This window comes from Nerophis lumbriciformis, linkage group LG07, assembly GCF_033978685.3.
Source record: "Nerophis lumbriciformis linkage group LG07, RoL_Nlum_v2.1, whole genome shotgun sequence".
NCBI classification, from domain to species: Eukaryota; Metazoa; Chordata; class Actinopteri; order Syngnathiformes; family Syngnathidae; genus Nerophis; species Nerophis lumbriciformis.
In genome coordinates, this window is record NC_084554.2 from 40,533,844 (window position 1) to 40,554,552 (window position 20,709).

The window sequence follows — 20,709 nt, forward strand, 5'->3', positions numbered from 1 at the left end:
GACATCTCTACTCACAACAAATTACACACCTGCAAACCAGTCAGCTGTTGCCGTATCCGTAATACGCCGATAGGGAGAAGTTTGTATTTACACGATGAGTCGGGTGTGTCTTGACCTCCGCCGAACCCCTGAGGCCGACTCACCGAACCCCTAGGGTTCGATCGAACCCAGGTTAAGAACCACTGATCTAACAGTCTATCAGTCAGCATCCTAATGACAGCAGACATTGTACAGTAAGTGGTGTGGTATTATGTTTGTTGTCTCTTAAAGTCTGCATTGAGTAATAATCAGTGATGTTAAAGAAAGAAAAAGAAGCAAACTTCTTGATGCATTTTTTTAATTAATGCGCCATGTATGCTTAAAATGATTAAAATACGCAAATATTAACTTTTCTACATCACCAAAATTGATAATGTATGTTGCTGTATGTATACTTTTGACCCAGCAGATTTGGTCACATTTTCAGTAGACCCATAATAAATTCATAAAAGAACCAAACTTCATGAATGTTTTTTGTGACCAACAAGTATGTGCTCCGATCACTCTATCACAAAAAAAAAAAAGAGATGTAGAAATTATTGGAAACTCAAGACAGCCAAGACATTATGTTCTTTACAAGTGTATGTAAACTTTTGACCACAACTGTATGTGCCTGTTACTACATAACGCATATGTTTTTTTAAAGGCTTTATAGGCAGAATAGAGCGGCTTCTATAGGCTCCATTGTAAGCGGACTTTTGATTGAATATGTTTAATATTTAGAATGCATTAAAAAAAATCCATCAGTTGTCATGTGTTTCATAATGATAGTGAACGATAGGCAAAATTCCAAAAAAAAAAGTGGAGTTCCCCTTTAAGATGATAAAGAATGGGGAATAATATTCTACATTTTTGTGGACCTGCAGCCCAACACCAGTGTGGAAACGCTGCAGTCCATCACGTCCGGAGACTGGGACATCACAGAAGTCCTGGCCTACGACGAGGAGAGCCAGCTCATGTGAGCTCCAGTACAGGTTTCTCTTTCATCGTGGTTTGTTTTTACTCAAGCATATTTCCCATCCTCTAGATACTTCCTCAGCACAGAAGCCGGCCCTAAGCAAAGACATCTGTACAGGTGTGACTTGACGAATGTTTTTCTGAGTGACGCCGGAATTTTAGGTGTGATTTTTGGGGTTTGTGTCTTCAGTGCCGACACTTTTGGCTCGTTCAACCGCCGCTGCTTGACGTGCGACCTGTCCGACAGCTGCGGCTACATCGGCGGCTCCTTCTGCCACAACATGGGCTACTTCCTGCTACACTGCCAAGGTGATGCTCAGTGAACATTGTCACATTAGGGGAGCAACCGTACTGGGGATTAGAATTTTGGCTACTGTACACGAGGGCTGCGCGATCAAGTGACATCAAATCGACATCGAGGTTTTGATTAGTACGATAAAGTAACCGCAAAAGGCGGAGGTTTTGGGAAGCTTTTTCTACGCTGTCACCGGCATTTGAGTGACAGACATGCTGGCCAATCAGAATTGTTGAGCCTCTCAGCGACCTGACCGCGTTTTTTTAAAAGTAGAATTAACTGAACACAGTGAGCCTTCTTTTCAGACATCCACAAACTTTGTTTCAGTGGGAGAGAGCGAAACCCTAACCCAGGATTTACAGACACTGCCTCTGCAAAGTAACAAAAATTAGGCGGAAAAAAATATGATTACTGTACAAAGCCAAACTTAGACTTAGACAAACTTGAATGATCCACAAGGGAAATTGTTCCACAGAGCACCTCAGTTACAAATGACCCGTTGTAGGAATATTTCGGCTTCAAATTGAATGGGCAATAAAAGCCCATCAACATGGACGAACGAGCAAGAATGCCGTGATGGCAGCGGGGGGAAAAAAGACAACGCCCTCGACCTCGTTTTTCCAACTGAAAAAAAAAAGCTCTTTAAAATCTTCAATGTTTATATGAGGTACATTTTTGCTCACAGACATGAAAATGCATTTCATTGTTTAGTTTGTTTATATTTTTAGAATAAATGTTATTTACCTTTCAATTACAGTACAATGGTAAACAATTCTACAGGAAAAAGAAATACCATTTTAAATGCTTACTTGCATTATTACCGTATTTTTCGACTTATACTCAGGAGCGACTTATGTGTGAAATTATTAACACATTACCGTAAAATATCAAATAATATTATTTATCTCATTCGCGTAAGAGACGAAGCAAATGTCAGCAATCGTCACACACACACGTCAACCAATAAGAATTTGGCGGGGGGCGGGTCATGGCAGAAGTGCATTGTGGGTCATGGGATGCTAACTGCTACTGCTACACAGCACACTGCTACAACATTGGCGGTAACTTATAAAAACTGAGAAGTGCTGAACAAAAATGGCACCGAAAAGGAAATCATATACTGCAGATTACAAGCTGGACGTAGTGAAATATGCAGCAGAAAACGGCGATCGAGCAGCAGAAAGAAAGGGAGCGGCGCATACCAGGAGCGACAACGAGGAAGATTTCATGGGATTTAGCGATTAGGAGTGACAGATTGCTTGGTAAACATATAGCATGTTCTATATGTTATAGTTATTTGAATGACTCTTACCATAATATGTTACGTTAACATACCAGGCATGTTCTCAGTTGGTTATTTATGCGTCATATAACGTACACTTATTCAGCCTGTTGTTCACTATTTTTTATTTATTTTAAATTGCCTTTCAAATGTCTATTCTTGGTGTTGGGTTTTATCAAATAAATGTCCCCAAAAAATGCGACTTATACTCCAGTGCGACTTATATATGCTTTTTTCCTTCTTTATTATGCATTTTCGGCCGGTGCGACGTATACTCCGGAGCGATTTATAATCCGAAAAATACGGTATATGTTGTGATTACAGTAGTGCTTAATTTGGTCATAAAATTATGCTGACGATATTGTTCATCTGCAATTTGTGGGACACTAGATCGTCCAGCAAAATTTGAAAAATAACCTCACTGTTTGGTTTTATTGGTTATTACTTCACATGCTCTGAGTTTGTCTGCATAACGCCAAATGTTTTTTAAGTAGATTATTGCATATTATTTTAAAGTATAGCACCTTAAAACAAGAATATGTTGACTGACAGTCTAAAAGTAACATGTCTTCTGCAGTTTTATCATTTATGTATAAAATATTAAAACTGCAAATCGAATCACAATTTTGGAGAGACAAATAGCAATTAGGTTTAGAGATGTCCGATAATAGCTTTTTTGCCGATGTCCCAATATTGTCCAACTCTTAATTACCGATTCCGATATCAACTGATACCGATATATACAGTCGTGGAAGTAACACATTATTATGCTTAATTTTGTTGTAATGCATTAAACAATGTAACAAGGTTTTCCAAAATAAATCAACTCAAGTTATGGGAAAAAAAAAAAAGGCAACATGGCACTGCCATATTTATTATTGAAGTCACAAAGTGCATTATTTTTTTTAACATGCCTCAAAACAGCAGCTTGGACGTCCCGGAAGAGTTAGTGCTGCAAGGGATTCTGGGTATTTGTTTTTCACAGTGTGGCGCATATTTGTAACAGTGTTAAAGTTGTTTATACGGCCACCCTCAGTGTGACCTGTATGGCTGTTGACCAAGTATGCTTTGCATCCACTTGTGTGTGTGAAAAGCCGTAGATATTATGTGACTGGGCCGGCATGCAAAGGCAGTGCCTTTAATGTTTATTGGCGCTCTGTACTTCTCCCTACGTCTGTGTACCACTCCGTACAGCGGCGTTTTAAAAAGTCATACATTTTACTTTTTGAAACCAATACCGATAATTTCCGATATTACCGGTACATTTTAAAGCATTTATCGGCCGATAATATCGGCAGTCCGATATTATCGGACATCTCTAATTAGGTTTGTTCTTAAAATCGGCAGCCCTACTAAAAATACTGTCTTTGTATTTACTAAAAATTAAATACTTTGCAATGTTGTCCTGAAACCTTTTTAATTATATGATTTGATATATTTTATCATTTGTTGTTTGAGAATTTAATAGCAGTTTTAAGTTTGCATTTTATTGCCTTACAGTACCCCAATATGAACCTCAAAACTGAGGTACTTACCAAACCGTGATTGTTACATACTGTGACACCCCTAGTGGTTGTAGTTTGCAACTGTAGTGTGTCACTATTGAAATATCTAATTTAGCTCAGTAGACTGTACAAGTGTACCCAAAAATGCAAGCAATTTTGTACATACATCTGATTTATGTGCAGTGCACAAATGCTATCAACCTCGCACTGCGACCACTAAATCACATGACCGCCTAACCCTCTGGGGGAAATGAGATTCAGAAATAAAAGCACACTTCTCCCGCTCTCTCGGGGTGGGGGGACAAAGGTCCACTTCGGCTCGCTCCTGGCGGAACGCTTGATTTGATAAAGTCGTGACATCATCATTACGGTGATGGCGGGATTTGGCGGTGAACGGGGGAGGGAGGCCGCAATAAGAAGTGCAACTTGTGCTCCCAATTTGCTAAGAGCAACACTCGCTTGATTTGTTTTCCACTTTTTGCCTGAAAAGTTGTCGATGTTTTGCCTGGATAGGGAAAAAACAATTTCAGCCTATGACATCTTTTATTATTATTCTGTCATTGTTGTCTTACTAATATAACCCCGCTGACTCGGCAATGTTCCGTTTAGGCCCAGACGTCCCATTCCTGTCCATTTTCCAGACGCAAAGAGACGTTGACGCTGTGGAGAGCCAAAACACAGAGAGTGAGTACGGCATACACCAGGGGCCCTACTAGGGGCCAAAAACATTCCCTCACAATGCAAAAAAAAAATCGACAAACAGGTGGCTACACTGCAAAAACTGAAATCTAAGTAAGATTAAATATCTCAAATAAGGGTGATATTTGCTTATTTTCTGTCTGATAAGATAATTCTTCTCACTAAGCACATTTTATGTTAGAGTGTTTTACTTGTTTTAAGGGTTTTGGTCCTAAATGATCTCAGTAAGATATTACAGCTTGTTGCTGAGATTTTATGACCTATATTGAGTAAAACATGCTTGAAACTAGAATATCAAGTGTTGCAAAGCTGTGTCATCAACACTCACGAGTATAAAACTACTTTTTTAAAGTAATAATTTCGTACTTCAAGCGTGAAAAAAAAAATCATGATTTTGACACAATTGTGTCTCATAATCAAAACAGATGACAGCCAAATGGACTTTGCTGTTTTATTTTCAATGAAACAATAGAAAATACGTACTCATATAGTAGTACAATTGGCACAGTACAGTAAACTGACAGTTAACATTTAAACATTTAACATGTGACATTTCAAACAATTTTGAACAGAAATAGTTCATGCACATTCAGATAAATTCTTCAAAATTACAATAAAAAATAATTTGGCCTGGGGCCGGGCTGTATATATGCGCACTAATTGACTGAAAGAGCCCGCACTTGGCGCGATGATGTCATGTTATCGATGGAAAAATGCATCTTTAGACAATATGATTTGCCTGAGCGGCTAGGAAACCCCGAGAGTAACAAGCGGTTGCCTTGTTGCCTTTCCATTAAGAAAAATTAACTAGTTTTTAGTATAAGTTTGCTGGTTTCAAGAAATGTAATGCCGAGCGCATATCATTATGTCAAGATAATGGCACTAGCATTTACTTAATTTAAGAATATTTTTCAACATATTGAGCAAAAAGGTCTCTTTTTTTTCTACCAAGAAAAGTGCACTTGTTATTAGTGAGAATATACTTATTTTAAGGTATTTTTAGGTTCATTGAGGTTAGCTTATTTTACTTGTTTTGGAAAGTCTTGACAAGCCAAATTTTCTTGTTCTATTGGCAGATAATTTTGCTTAGTTCAAATAAAATACCCCTAATTTTACCACTGACTTTTTGCAGTGTATTTATCATTTTTCCTAAAGAACTATGCCAACATGTATGTGTTTATGTACTCGTTTATCGCAGTTGATTGGTTCCAGATCTGACCGCAATAAGTGAATTTCTTATTTACAAATCGAATAATTTCATAGTTAAAGCATAAAAAATAGTGCTTATGAAAAAAAAAATAGTGCTTCCCATGATTCGAGCCCTCTAGACATAAAGTAACACCCCAATAGTCCCCTTTATGCTCTTTTACCAAAATACTGTAGCAGACATAATAAAAAATGAGACATATGCTGTAACTGTATCATATAATACATAACACTAACCGCTAATTAAAGATGGATATTGAATACAGTACTTTTTTGGCACCGACCGAGTCCTACCAGGCACCGATTCACGTAAAATCTAACGGTGCCATCGTACGGTACCAGGGTTGTGTGTGACGTCAGGCCCGCTTTGCACTTCGGAAATTGGCGATCACTCAAGCAGCACTGAGAGCGGACTCAGCCAAACAACTTCTAGTTAATGTTGCAATGTTCAATGCCAACAAAGAAATTGACTCAAAAAACACTCCAATGTAAGTTAAGTAAGGCTCCACTTTTCCATAAATCTGCTAACTTGATGCTTACATAGGCTTTGCTATTGATATGCTACTGTGTAGCATTAGCGATTTTACATGGCGATTTCAACACCTTCAAATTTGCTAATGAAAACTACAACTAAGATGCAGGTTACAAATAAATAGCTGGTGTGCAATAAGTACAATACTTTAAGTATTATCACTTTTTAGGGCGCAACAAAAAACACCATAAACTATACACTTCGGCCATCTAACATCTTGGACTTGCAACTGTAATTGCAACTTAATGTCATACTTGCAAATGATAGAAATATGATAATAAAACTAGATATAACAACTGGACAGCAGTAATTCTAATTAACACATTTTTAAATGTTGCAATAAAAAAAAGATTTTATTAAGAAGAAGAATAAATATTTATTAACACACACAAAAGTACTGAAAATTGGTACCGCTGAGTACCGGTATCGATTCCTAGGTACCCAGAATTGGTACTGTATCGGTTTAAATGTGAACGGTACCCATCTCAACTGCTAAGTAATATTGACACTCGGGCTGCAACAACTAATCGATTAAATCGATTAAAATCGATTATAAAAATAGTTGGCGATTAATTTAGTCATCGATTCGTTGCATTCATGCTGTGCACATGCGCAGAGGCAATTATTTATTTATTTTTTTAAATATATATATATATATATATATATATATATATTTTTTTTTTTATAAACATTTATTTATAAACTGCAACATGTACAAACAGCTGAGAAACAATAATCAAAATAAGTATGGTGCCAGTATGCTGTTTTTTTTTTTCAATAAAATACTGGAAAGGATAGAAATGTAGTTTGTCTCTTTTATCCGATTATTAATCGAAGTAATAATCGACAGATTAATCGATTATCAAATTAATCGTTAGTTGCAGCCCTAATTGACACGCCGTTCCTAAACACAACCACTAATCTGTAAAAATACTGCCATTTGTTTGATGATGATTATGATCTGCTGTGCAATACAGTACAGACTTAGATTTGTTCAGTTCAGCTAGCCATTTTATGCTTGGAAAGAAAAATGTTGGGCAAGAATACATAACATTTTCTTCAATCTATAATTTTGACCAATAAGCCGTTGTCAAACGCAAAATAGCGAGGAACCACGATATGATTTTTCAATAGGTGCATTTTGAAAAAACGTGACAGTTTGCACACAAAATCTGAGTTTTTATGCCCTCAAGTGACACAGATCTGGGTTTTTTTTGCCAGTCTAAACACTCCAAAGTGCTTCAAATCTGATCTTTTGGCATCAGATTCAGGCCACGTCAGGAGGTAGTCCTGAATCCGATTGGAATCTGATCTTTTCAAATGTGACTTCAGTCTAAACGCAATGTGACTTTTCCGTCAGCTTTGGGCGAGCTACGTCATTCGTGTGCGCCGGAAAGACGCAGTTGCCTGCGGAAGTGGATATTTCATCACAACATCCGGTTTCTGTGATCAAAGTCTATTTAAGACAACCGAATTTTAGGCGCATCACTTGTCAATAGTGCACAAATAATAGGCTATATTTATTATATGAATATATATTTTGATTCCGAAGAAAAAGTGATTGGACCGGAATTGACGCTGTGGTGCATTTGCTTACATGTGAGTTGAAAACTAAAGCTCCCGTAGATCCACGCTGAGGTCGGTGTCTCCTCTACTCAACAGCCATTAAAAAATGACAACACTCCCAAATATATTACACTATATACATGCATTCATACATTACATTACTTTGATATACTTTCACGTTTAAAAACACTCATTTTTAAGATGTTGTGACTTTTATTCTATTTTGTAGTAATAGCAACTTCCTCCCAGTCAATTTCCTTTGTTTTCGCATGCAAGTGACGTTGAGGCCACATTGGGGCCTGTGCACGTTTACACCGGAGTCTGATAAAAATCACATTTTACTTGCAGTGTAAACAGCCAGCTGGAAAAAATCAGATCTCAAAAAAATCCAATTTGGGCCACTTTGGCCTGCAGTGTAAACATAGTCAGTGAGGCGCAAAATTCAAAGCTCAAAGACTGTAGATTTTGTTTGTTTTTATTATTAATATTATAACGATTAATTTTACTGTGACGTCACCTCAAGGTCAAAGTTGAGGATAATGAGGTAGACATGCATGAAGCAAAAAAACAAATTATGACAGCAGCTACCTGAAACAAGGGTTTGTCACTTCTCAGACTGCTAATCGCCAAACACCTTATTGTTCCATCCTTTTAGATTGAGGTTCCAATCCAATTCTTACTGTAAGACTGTATTTTGGTAAACTTGTAAAACACGCTGCAGCTGTCACTCAAGCAGATCAAACCAGGCTACTATTATTTCTCTAGAATAAACAAACTCTCGATTTGCACAGATGGACAGTCAGTATTCATTTTGTCTGTTTGCGCATCGGTTTCATCAACAGAAAAGATCTGGATACACTGTCCTACACTACAGCAACGTTGTTCTAATAATCTAATCACAACTTCCCACACACCTGACTAGATGTATGTTGACAAGTCCAGCGAGGTAATCTCATTGCGCCTGGCAACCTGGATGTTGTCATTAAATTACAACCGAGCACATGCAACAGCAGCATGCTGTAATCAGATTACTTACTGTAAGTGTGTGTATGTCAAAGCTTTCCCTTCTGGCTGGTCTAATAAATGTCCACAATTCGTTAATCATATTTACTCCAACTGATATTCTTGCAGGTGGAAGAAACTCTGGAATATTAGACCCAACCCAATAACCCACTTATTTATTTAATGAATTAACTATTGTGCCCTTTTTAGGTCTGGTTGAAGTCCACAAACTGGAGACCAATGAAATGCTGAAGCTGACGCTAGATAACATGCAGATGCCCATAGTGGAATACCATCAGATCGACAAAGACGACTACAGTATGTGTCCATGTTTCATTCAATGTTAGAGTAAATAACATCTGTGGTGCCCCCTTTTGGGTTGTTGTAAAAAGATAGGACTCAGGGTTGGGGCTAAGGTTTAGGGTTAGAGCTGGGGTTGGATTTAGAGTTGCGGCAGGGGATAACATCAGTGTTGGAGCGAGCTAGGGTTACGGTCGTGGCTAGAGTTAAATTAGGGTTGGGTTTGGAATAGGGTTTTACCAAGGGATGGACACCACACTCAGTACTTATATAAGTAGCAACAAAATTCAGTCGGCACTACCGGTATCCACCACGTAAAATCAAATGGTACCATATTTTGACATTTGTGTTGCCCTTGATGTCATGTTCAGCTGCAGACTAGGCACCAGTTAAACACTCGGCGGGGAAACAAGCACTTAAAGCAGACTCGGCCACAAACTTTTGCTAACGTGAACATGTGCCAATGGGCCGTGGGCCAAACACAGCAACTTTAAGCATATAGCTGCACAATAAGTGAGTGGTTTAATCCCATACCCCCATTATTTAAGGTAGTGTAAATCATCAGGTTCGATATATGGCAACTTGTTAGGCTTACGGTGATGCCATTAGTGTTTGTGTGAGCTTAAAAGAATATGAATACATATAGAATTTATCGAAGCCCCCTTTGGCCGACCAAAAGAAACAACTCAGCAGGCCGAATTCAGCCCAGGGGCCACACTATGGCCACCCCTGTTCTGGGAAATGTTACAATTTCCATGCCAACAAAGAGATCATGCCTGATAAAGGCTTGATCGTACAGTAAGGCTCCACTTCACAAAATGTGCTAGCTCGATGCTGATGTTGCTAATTTGCATTAGATATGTATATGCCATATACATGCTCCTGATTAGTAGGGCTGTGAATCTTTGCCATACTTGCCAACCCTCCCGGATTTTCCGGGAGACTCCCGAAATTCAGCGCCTCTCCCGAAAACCTCCCGGGACAAATTATCTCCCGAAAATCTCCCGAAATTCAGGCGGACTCAGGTCCCACAATATAAACGGTGTGCCTGCCCAATGACGTTATAACTGTAGAATGATCGAGGGCGAGTTTTTGGTTTCTTATGTGGGTTTATTGTTAGGCAGTTTCATTAACGTCCTCCCAGTGCGGCAACAACACACAACAACAGCACTCACGTTTTGGTCTACCGTAAAGCAGTTCGTCTGCCGTAAACAGCAATGTTGTGACACTCTTAAACAGGACAATACTGCCATCTAGTGCATTTGATGAACGCACTTTTGTGCGTGCCACACAGCAATGCATCATCAGAGAGGGTGTTCGGCATGATTAGAAAAATAGTGACAGAGAATAGAACAAGGATGGACAATTCAACCCTTAACTCAACAAGTATATGTGTAAATAAATGAACACTGAAATTCAAGTATTTATTTTATACGTATATATATATATATATATATATATATATATATATATATATATATATATATATATATATATAAATAAAAGAAATACTTGACTTTCAGTGAATTCTAGCTATAAATATATATTTCTTTTACATATATATATATATATATATATATATATATTTATATATGTATATATATATATATATATATATATATATATGAAATACTTGACTTGGTGAATTATAGCTGTAAATATACTCCTCCCCACTTAGCCACGCCCCCAACCACGCCCCCCCCCCCCCCCCACACACACAGACACACACACACACACCTCCCGAAATCGGAGGTCTCAAGGTTGGCAAGTATGATCTTTGCGCACCACTCAATTTGATTAAATTCGATTCTTGGCGGTAACGATTCAATTCAGGATCAATTCTCGATTCAAAATCAATACTTTTTAATAATATTGGGTTGCCAGGTGGCAGCCAGTTCTATGATTAACTACATTCATCCATGAGATAAAAGCTGTGATACATTTCTATATTACTTGGCTTTTTCTCATTGTGTTTCTTGCCATTTTCCCAATTTTTGCTGCTGTTTTTTGTAATGTGCCTTGGGCCAATGACAAACGAGTGAGGCAACCCAACTGTCAATGGCTACTATAGTCTGTAGTATATTTGTTCATCATATGGTCACATGGTTGTCTTACTTTCACGCCGGAAGTAGTAAAATTCAGAAGTTCACTTGGCTGGTTTTTCCTTTGTAAATAAAAAGGGGATATATGGGGAAGCCTTTAGCTGCCATTTTATCATACTTTACTGCCGTTGCGTAAGTCAATGGTTTAGTTATGTATTCACAATAAATCAACACAAAATCCGTACTTTGGAGCAATGTTCATGGACTTTAGTATTTGGCTTGTTAGTTCCAACCACAGGCGATCGATGATGGTCATGGACTCGTGGTTGAGGGAAGAGTTGTTTGATGCTAAAAAATATATGATGCATTGCCACAATCAGCCTTAATGCATTGTCGTAGCTTGATGATTTTTGAGCACGTCATGAAATGCGCGTTTGCGAGAAGAGCGGGTGTTGTGGCCGGTTGTGGTCGGAGGGTGTGGGCATGGTGTCGCGAGCCGCAGAATGAGAGGTTAAAGAGAATGAGGCCGAGGCGTGCGTGCATGCGTGCTCAGGTGTTAAAATGCTTGCCTGATTGTGGATCGGTTGGTCACTCGCCGAGTGGGGTTGTCACGTACTGATGTCATATTAATATATATATATATATATACATATATATATTTTTTTTTCTAATATTTTTGCGATTGACCGATAGGTTCGCAAAGATCGACTGGTAGATTGACAGGTTGGGGACCCATGCTGTATTCTTTTGATTGATTGATTGAAACTTTTATTAGTAGATTGCACAGTACAGTACATATTTCGTACAATTGACCACTAAATGGTAACACCCGAATAAGTTTTTCAACTTGTTTAAGTCGGGGTCCACGTAAATCAATTCATTCTATGCACTAATGCCATCTAACAACTTGGAATGCAACTGCATGTAAAGTCTACTATATAATACTTGCAAATGAGACTTAGAAGTGTAAGAAAACATTATATAAAAACTTGACAGCACGGTTATCATAATCAGCTCTCTATGGTATAAAAATAAGAGATTTCAATATTAAACATTTAATACCACATGAAGATTTACATAAGTACCGAGAATTGGTACTGTGTCAGTTTAAATGTGAAAGGTACCCATTTTATAATGTGAAAGGTACCCATTTTATAATGGTGCAGTTCAAGAGTAGAAAAGTTAAACAGGGTGTTCTTAACCTTTTTTTTACAGGACTGTATGAAGGATTAGTGACTGTATGTATGGATGGATAGGATTCGCGGTGTAATATGTGTACATACTCATTTACAGTGTGTGCTTTCCACAGCTTTGTCAATGCAGATCCTCAAACCTGCAGGCTTTGTGGAAACCTCCCACTACCCTCTGCTGCTGCTCATGTATGACATGCACGCTAAAAGAACAACACTTTCTACTGAAACTGTAGTGGTTGCGTCTTACTTGTCTATTGTGTTGGTCCGCATGCAGCGACGGCACACCTGGTGGCCAGAGCGTGTCGGAGCGCTTCCACATGGACTGGGCCACGGTGCTGGTGAGCAGCTTCGGCGCCATTGTGGCACGTTGTGATGGGCGCGGCAGCGGCTTCCAGGGCACCAACTTGCTGCACCGCATCCAGAAGAAGGTGGGCGTGCTGGAGGAGCAGGACCAGAGGGACGCCATAAAGTATGAGGAGCTGACACAGAAAAAAAAATGCATTTAGTGGGCTTGTAGGAAGTGTTTTTGATGTTTAATTATGTCTGTAGCAGTGACATTCTGAACATGCCCTACATTGACAAGACCAGGGTAGGAGCATTTGGAAAGGTAAGTTTCCCAACTGAAAGACTTATTTGTTTCAAATAACTACTGTTTTCCAGTGTTAATTTTGCTGACTAAAATAGAACCCTAACTAATCAAAACAATGACACAATTAATTGACAATTTAGTCAAAAAATAAAAGCGAGACAAAATCCAATCATACTTAATTTTGTCTTTCGGCAAATGGGACAAGTTAGAGATCTGTCCAATCATATTTGCATGTGGGTGAGGGGTGTGGGACCCCGCCTTCCGCCCGATAGCAGCTGAGATAGGCTCCAGCAATCCCCGCAACCCCGAAAGGGATAAGCGGTAGAACATGGATGGATGGATGAGGGGTGTGGGATAAATCACGGAGGGGATTCAATCAGAACTACTGTCTTCGTAAGGCACCGTGTTTTGACTTTTCACTGGGAAAACAACTGTATTTTTACAAACCTCAATTCAGTATGTCTTCTACACCTGCAAGAGAGAAAAGGGAAGACCTATGGACGTGCTTCACCTTTGCTGCGGTTGACAACAAGACAGGTTCTAAACCCTTTGGCTCGATTTTCTCCGGTAAAAATACAACCAACTTGAAGCGCCATCTGCATGTTATTCATCAAGACATCTTAGCAAAAGTAAGCTAATATTTCCAAATGACTCGTACTGTACCGAATTACTGTGACTATTAAAGGCAGTAGAGCAGGAGCAAGACCGCTGACTCTACCACTTCTTTTGTTAAGCAAGCTTGTCGGCCAATTTAATAAGCAGGATACTTGTACAGTGCACTTTAATCGATATCCTCGGCACACAGTTCAGCTATTGATTGCACAACTTGACAACCCAAAAGAGCAAATTTGTCATTTTCCAAGATAATACACAAAGAACAACAGGTAATTGAGATATATATAAGTTCTACATTTACAAAACTGGTTGCTGAATTTAAAAGGGACAGTGGCCAAGACGTTAATCGTGCAAATAATACAGAATTATTCATAGACCCATTATAGTCATATAAAATTCAACATTTGAAAAAAATGCTTGAAATCAGCTAAAAATAATAACACACAGTAAGGTTAGTGTAAAATGTAATATTTTCATGGAGTGTAGATCTTGTTGTGAATTTAGTTTTTGAGATGATCTCCAATAATCTTCATAAAAGACAACTTCAAAGATCCTCTATACTTTATATTTTAGTCAACAAAATTTACAGTAATTTTTGTCTACTAAAACTACCGTATTTTCCGCACTATAAGGCGCACCTAAAAACCTCCAATTTTCTCAAAAGCTGACAGTGCGCCTTATAATCCGGTGCGCCTTATATATGGACCAATATTGAGCCACAACGGGATGCATAACGTAACCCCAGCCTCTATTGTAGCGTCTATTCTATGCGCCTTATATATGAACAAAGTTTTAAAATAGGCCATTCATTGAAGGTGCGCCTTATAATCCGGTGCGCTTTATAGTGCGTAAAATACGGTAAGTTAATTTAGATGACTTACTGCGTGGGTTTCCTCCGGGTACTCCGGCTTCCTCCCACCTCCAAAGACATGCACCTGGGGATAGGTTGATTGGCAACACTAAATTAGCCCTAATGTGTAAATGTGAGTGTGAATGTTGTCTGTCTATCTGTGTTGGCCCTGCGATGAGGTGGCAACTTGTCCAGGGTGTACCCCGCCTTCCGCCCAAATGCAGCTGAGATAGGCTTCAGCACTGCCCACCACCCCAAAAGGGACAAGCGGTAGAAAATGAATGGATGGATGGACTTAGTCAAAAGACTATGACTAAAACTAAATTAAAAAAAACTGCTGTCAAAATGAACACTGCTGTTGTCCCTCAGGAGTATGGAGGCTACATCACCAGCTTGTTGCTCAGCGACGACCTATCTCCTGCCAGATGCGGTGCCGTCCTCTCGCCAATCACCGACTTTGAACTGCACGGTTAGACTCATTTTCTATTTTGTCTAGAAAGTATTTAAACACCCCCTCCACAACAACTGCACCACACTGAGAGCTGTAATAAAGCAATAACATGCTCCAAGACCTTTATCTTTATAGCTTCGGAGTTACTTGATTGAATGTTGTTGGTGCTATATTTGTATGAGGGAGGGGGGGGGGAATGGGAGATGAGATTCACCTCGGTGTGACGTTGTAATATACAACCACAGCGACCGAGCCTCCCTCAGCTCATCTGGCGACAAAAATAAGAAATATAACAGAGTATAAAAGTAGAATTGTGTGCGTCAGCAGGGTGAGGAGGAGGGGGTGTCGGTGCACTGAATCAGGAAACTGTAAATTAGGGGAAACTAGTAGTCACAAGGTGTGACTGATGTCACAGGGCTTTTTTTTTTTGCCAGAGGGGGTGTCAGACACGGTAGTGAATAAATTAAGATTTGGAGAAAAAGATACTGGAGTAATAACAGCTCTTAGAATGTGGTTAAGTGTGAGAATCGACCGTTAGTATTAGGATTCTGCCTTTTAGGAAGGCAGAGTCCTTCCAGATTATTTAGATCTAAGGCTGTCTAAAATGATTAGAGGTGACTCGAATTGAAGCTTAACAATGTATTCTACAAAATAGGAGTATGTACAAACAACAGAAATACCAGCGCTGGAGAGAGAGAATGTGCAAATATACCTAATGTGTCTGCAAAATTTTTTGAAGTTGCGTATTTTCAAATAACATATCCGTCTAAAACAACAGTAAAATGTAAGAAAAAAGAGCAAATCAACGGAATGTAATAAGAAAAAGCTGAACATTTAAAAATATTAATAATAATACACTAAGTCATCTACAACACAAAGTTTTGTCTTTAGATGTACATAAGTTTTTAGCATTTAAAAAAAATTAAAAAAAATAAAAATAAAAATAGCCCCTACATACTTGACTTTTCAGTATGCGGACCTGATGGAAAAAGTTTAGACACCCCGGATATAAAATATTAGAAGCTCTCAAAAAAATATACTCAAAATATAAACAAAGTTATTAGTTAGTTAAATAAATAATAGTAACTTATTAACTCATTTGAAGAATTACAACAACCTTAATAAACACAGTTAAATCTGCAACTGAACAGTAATATTTTCATACAAGCAGAATTTTTGACACACTGGTTACTAGTTACACAGCCGTATAGCTAATATAACAGTGCAAAATGTAAGGAAAAGAGAAAAAAAATCGGCGTCTAATGAGAAAAAGATGAAATGTTCTAATTTATAATTAATAATATACTTATTCGCCTTATCGCGTGTAATACAAAATTGACACAATATCTTTTTTTAGCATTCAATATGGCCCCAGCATACTTTGACTTTGGTGGAAAAAGTTTGGACGCCCTTGAACTAAAGTATCGATGTTATGATTTGAGAATCGATTTTTAGAGCATAAAGATCTGGTATTGACGGTAGCGATATTTCAGTAACGATCTGCACATCACAAGTCAATAGCTCAAAGCAATCGCTCGATTGGCTGCCTGTTTTCCAAGGCTTTTTGCTGAATTGAATTTGATACTTAACGTGTGTGCTCACTGTAGCACACATTTCCTCCAACATTAGCATAGTATAAAGAGTCAAGGTAAGAAACTAGCTTGGCTATTATGGTAGAACGATATGACTAGAGGTAGGGGAAATAATAGATTTTTGGATTCATCGCAATTCCGACATGGACATTATAAAATTGATTAGTAAACGTTAATAATCAATAATCGATTTATTTATTATAAACAATGTAATGCAGGCCGTTTCTATATTTTGGCTGACTGCAGCGGGACCATCTCACCGAGAGATCCGACCAGCTCCTTTATCATAGGGCACTTATGTTCCAGTTTTGCACACATTTAATAACATAATAAATGTAATGGAAATTAATTTAACTGTTTCTTATTAAAGATGCACTGTTTGTAAACGTTGAAAGGGATAAACGCTTAGTTAGTTAAACAAGAAGAAATGAAAAACTGCATCAATATACATAAATTAATGATGCATCAATAATATATTTGTAATCAAATCGTACCTCCTAAATCGTAATCGAATCATCAGTCGCCCAAAGATTCCCACATCTAGACACGACTATTTACTCTATAGCACACATACACAAATATGTTTGGGGTTGGGTTATGTGCTACAAACAACTTTATGGGCAAACTTTTAGCAAATGCTAAGCAGTACTGAAAATTAAATAGTTCATTAATATGATAACACACACAGTCTAAACTCAAAACAAGACTTAACAGCACAAAAGAGGGGTTTTAAATTGCTATATTGCCATGAAAGCATAAAACCAAGTTAGCTACTGCTAATTATAAAAGGTTAGTCATCCAAACTACATAGTAGGAAAACTACGGGGGTAAACTGACTTGTTTTTTGCGCAATGTTTGGCTGTACGACCACTGAAATAACGTATCAAAACTGGGGCAAAATGTTGCCTCAAAAACCAAATTATTCCAAAAGTGGTGCACCACTGCTTTAATTTAAAAAAAAAAAGTGTAGCATCCTTTTTTTCATGTGAAGGGAAACAAGCTTATCTGAAGTCCCTTGATGTTTTATGTATATTTTCACAAACATTTTGGTCAAAGAACATGCTAATTCAAACATGACTTATTTTTCTTTCAGCATCGGCTTTTTCGGAGCGATATCTTGGAATGCCAAAGCCCGACCCGAGGGCATACACGGTAAATACCGCAAGAATATGAATCATTCTTTGCTGCAAAAAAGGCAAGCTGTGGCCTCCATGATCATGTATTTTTCTCCTCAGATGGCCAATTTAGCGCACCGGGCGGCTCAGTTCCTCGACAAGAAATTTCTCATCATCCATCCGACAGCAGACGGTAAGAAGATCGTGAGAGAGTATTGCTGCATGATGTACGCTGGCTGATATATTTATACATTGTGTCGTCCTCCTCCTTTAGAAAAAGTCCATTTCCAGCATACGGCAAAACTGATTGCTCAGCTAATCCATGAAAAGGCCAACTACACTTTACAGGTATGTGGTGGTGTTACTTTCACTTTCCTTTCATTGTCCCCCCGGTGGTTTTGGGAGCACTCCTACTGGGACAGCAGGATGGAAGAGGATTAGCCCACACAATGACTTCTTTCCAACATAATGGGATTAGGAAACCTTCTCTTCATGAACATCCTTTAATCCAATTAAAACACAGCTCATAGCTCGAATACTACTCAGTGGAGCACAGACCTCCACCAAGGCGGAACAACTTGAACAACTTCAGATTGTCACTGAAGGCATCAAAACTATGAATGAAGACATGTGAAATTATGTACTTACCAAAAAAGTTGAAGTAACTGAAAACATGTTTTATATTCTAGTTTCTTCAAAACAGCCACCCTTTGCTCTGATTACTGCTTTGCACACTCTTGGCATTCTCTCGATGAGCTTCAAGAGGCGGTCACCTGAAAAGGTTTTCACTTCACAGGTGTGCTTGAAGCTCATCGAGAGAATGCCAAGATTGTGCAAAGCAGTAATCAGAGCAAAGGGTGGCTATTTCCTCTGTGTTTTTAAAATTTTGATTTCTATTTACTGTTTTAATTGGTTTTACCCTTTAAAATCATTTTTAATCATATTTATTTTATATTGTTGTGTTTTATATGTATTTATTTTTTGTTTTTATTCAGTCATTGGTGGAGCTAAGGATAATATTTGAATATTGTTTTATTATTGTTGTGCAACACTTTGGAAACATTTTGTTGTTTAAATGTGCTATATAAATAAAGTGGATTGGATTGGATATTTCGAAGAAACTAGAATATAAAACATGTTTTCAGTTATTTCACCTTTTTTTGTTAAGTACATAACTCCACATGTGTTCATTCATAGTTTTGAGGCCTTCAGTGACAATCTACAGTGTAAATAGTCATGGAAATATAGAAAACACATTGAATGAGAAGGTGTGTCCACACTTTTGGCCTGTACTATATATATATATATAACATGTTGTGATTGAATGTCATCTATTTTCATTGGTCTTCGTTGAGACGTTTAAAATTGCTGCTAAAATGCGAAGTCTAGTAGTAGTACCCAAAGAGTGAACAGTCTGATCACCATATGAAAAACTTGGGAAACCAGTATTACAACACGTTGAAATACAGACTAATATAGGTTGATTGGCAACACTAAATTGGCCCTAGAGTGTGAATGTTGTCTGTCTATCTGTGTTGGCCCTGCCATGAGGTGGCGACTTGTCCAGAATGTACCCCGCGCCCGATCGCAGCTGTGATAGGCCTCAGCACCCCCCGCAACCCCAAAAGGGACAAGCGGTACAAAACGGATGGATGGATGGAAGATCGTTTGTGGGTAGAAATGTTACATTATCAAACATCTTTGATTTTCAAAGCATTACCATGACCATCCACATTTTGTTTATTTAGTACGCTGGCTAAAATGATCTAAACACGAAGTACAGCTCACAACACAGTTTAGCTGTGAAAAGGCATTTCTAATTTGCACATTTACACAACACTGCTTTGTTCGGGTTTTTCTATGACTACACTGCAAAAACTGAAATCTAAGTAAGATTAAATATCTCAAATAAGGGTGAAATTTGCTTGTTTTCTGTCTGATAAGATAATTCTTCTCACTACGCAGATGTTATGTTAGAGTGTTTTACTTGTTTTAAGTGTTTTGGTCCTAAATGATCTCAGTAAGATATTACAGCTTGTTGCTGAGATTTTATGACCTATATTGAGTAAAACATGCTTGAAACTAGAATATCAACTGTTGCAAAGCTGTGTCATTAACACTCACAAGTATAAAACTACTTTTTCAAAGTAATAATTGCAAGCATGATAAAAAAATCATGATGCCGAGCGCATATCATTATGTCAAGATAATGGCACTAGCATTTACTTAATTTAAGAATATTTTTCAACATATTGAGCAAAAAGGTCTCTTTTCTTCCTACCAAGAAAAGTGCACTTGTTATTAGTGAGAATATACTTATTTTAAGGTATTTTTGGGTTCATTGAGGTTAGCTAATTGTACTTGTTTTGGAAAGTCTTGACAAGCCTAATGTTCTTGTTCTATTGGCAGATAATTTTGCTTAGTTCAAATAAAATACCCCTAATTTTTGTAATTTTTTTTCTTGTTTTTGAACACTGACTTTTTGCAGAGTATGATAGGTGCGTTTTCTTAAGTTGAATCTTTTCCTGCAATGTCGGCCATCATTCCTTGATCTTCAAACGCAAATTAACGTATTTACGCTATCAATGACGTCTATTATTCATGTGAATAACGGCAGAAGCTTGCACAATTAGCGCATTTTGACAAATATTTTATCAGAATAAACATCAAAAAAACGTATCAGACTTGGACATATGATGATGATACTGTGCTGCAAGCAATATCAATGTTATATGTCTAGCGCTGGGGTGATGACCTCAACGCGTCTATTTACGTAACTTGCAAGTCATGGGCGTGCATGAAAAAGAATAAAAGGGCCTCTGTAGAAAACAAGCCTTTTTTGAGAGGAAAAGTTCATAGAAAAAAAACCCTGAAGAACA

At 38.0% G+C, this 20,709-nt stretch overlaps 1 protein-coding gene across 3 annotated transcripts in view; it reads left to right on the forward strand.

Moving 5' to 3' along the window:
• Positions 1-20,709, forward strand: part of LOC133609500 (A-type potassium channel modulatory protein DPP6-like) — a 464,599-nt gene that overhangs the window by 440,458 nt on the left and 3,432 nt on the right. For all 3 annotated transcript variants that reach the window (XM_061965112.1, XM_061965111.1, XM_061965113.1), the window contains exons 14-25: positions 906-997; positions 1,067-1,114; positions 1,187-1,305; positions 4,688-4,762; positions 9,294-9,401; positions 12,735-12,804; positions 12,893-13,087; positions 13,168-13,225; positions 15,042-15,141; positions 17,809-17,867; positions 17,951-18,023; positions 18,105-18,178. In XM_061965112.1, the coding sequence (XP_061821096.1) occupies positions 906-997; positions 1,067-1,114; positions 1,187-1,305; positions 4,688-4,762; positions 9,294-9,401; positions 12,735-12,804; positions 12,893-13,087; positions 13,168-13,225; positions 15,042-15,141; positions 17,809-17,867; positions 17,951-18,023; positions 18,105-18,178 (1,071 nt within the window). The remainder of the gene's footprint in view (positions 1-905; positions 998-1,066; positions 1,115-1,186; positions 1,306-4,687; positions 4,763-9,293; positions 9,402-12,734; positions 12,805-12,892; positions 13,088-13,167; positions 13,226-15,041; positions 15,142-17,808; positions 17,868-17,950; positions 18,024-18,104; positions 18,179-20,709) is intronic.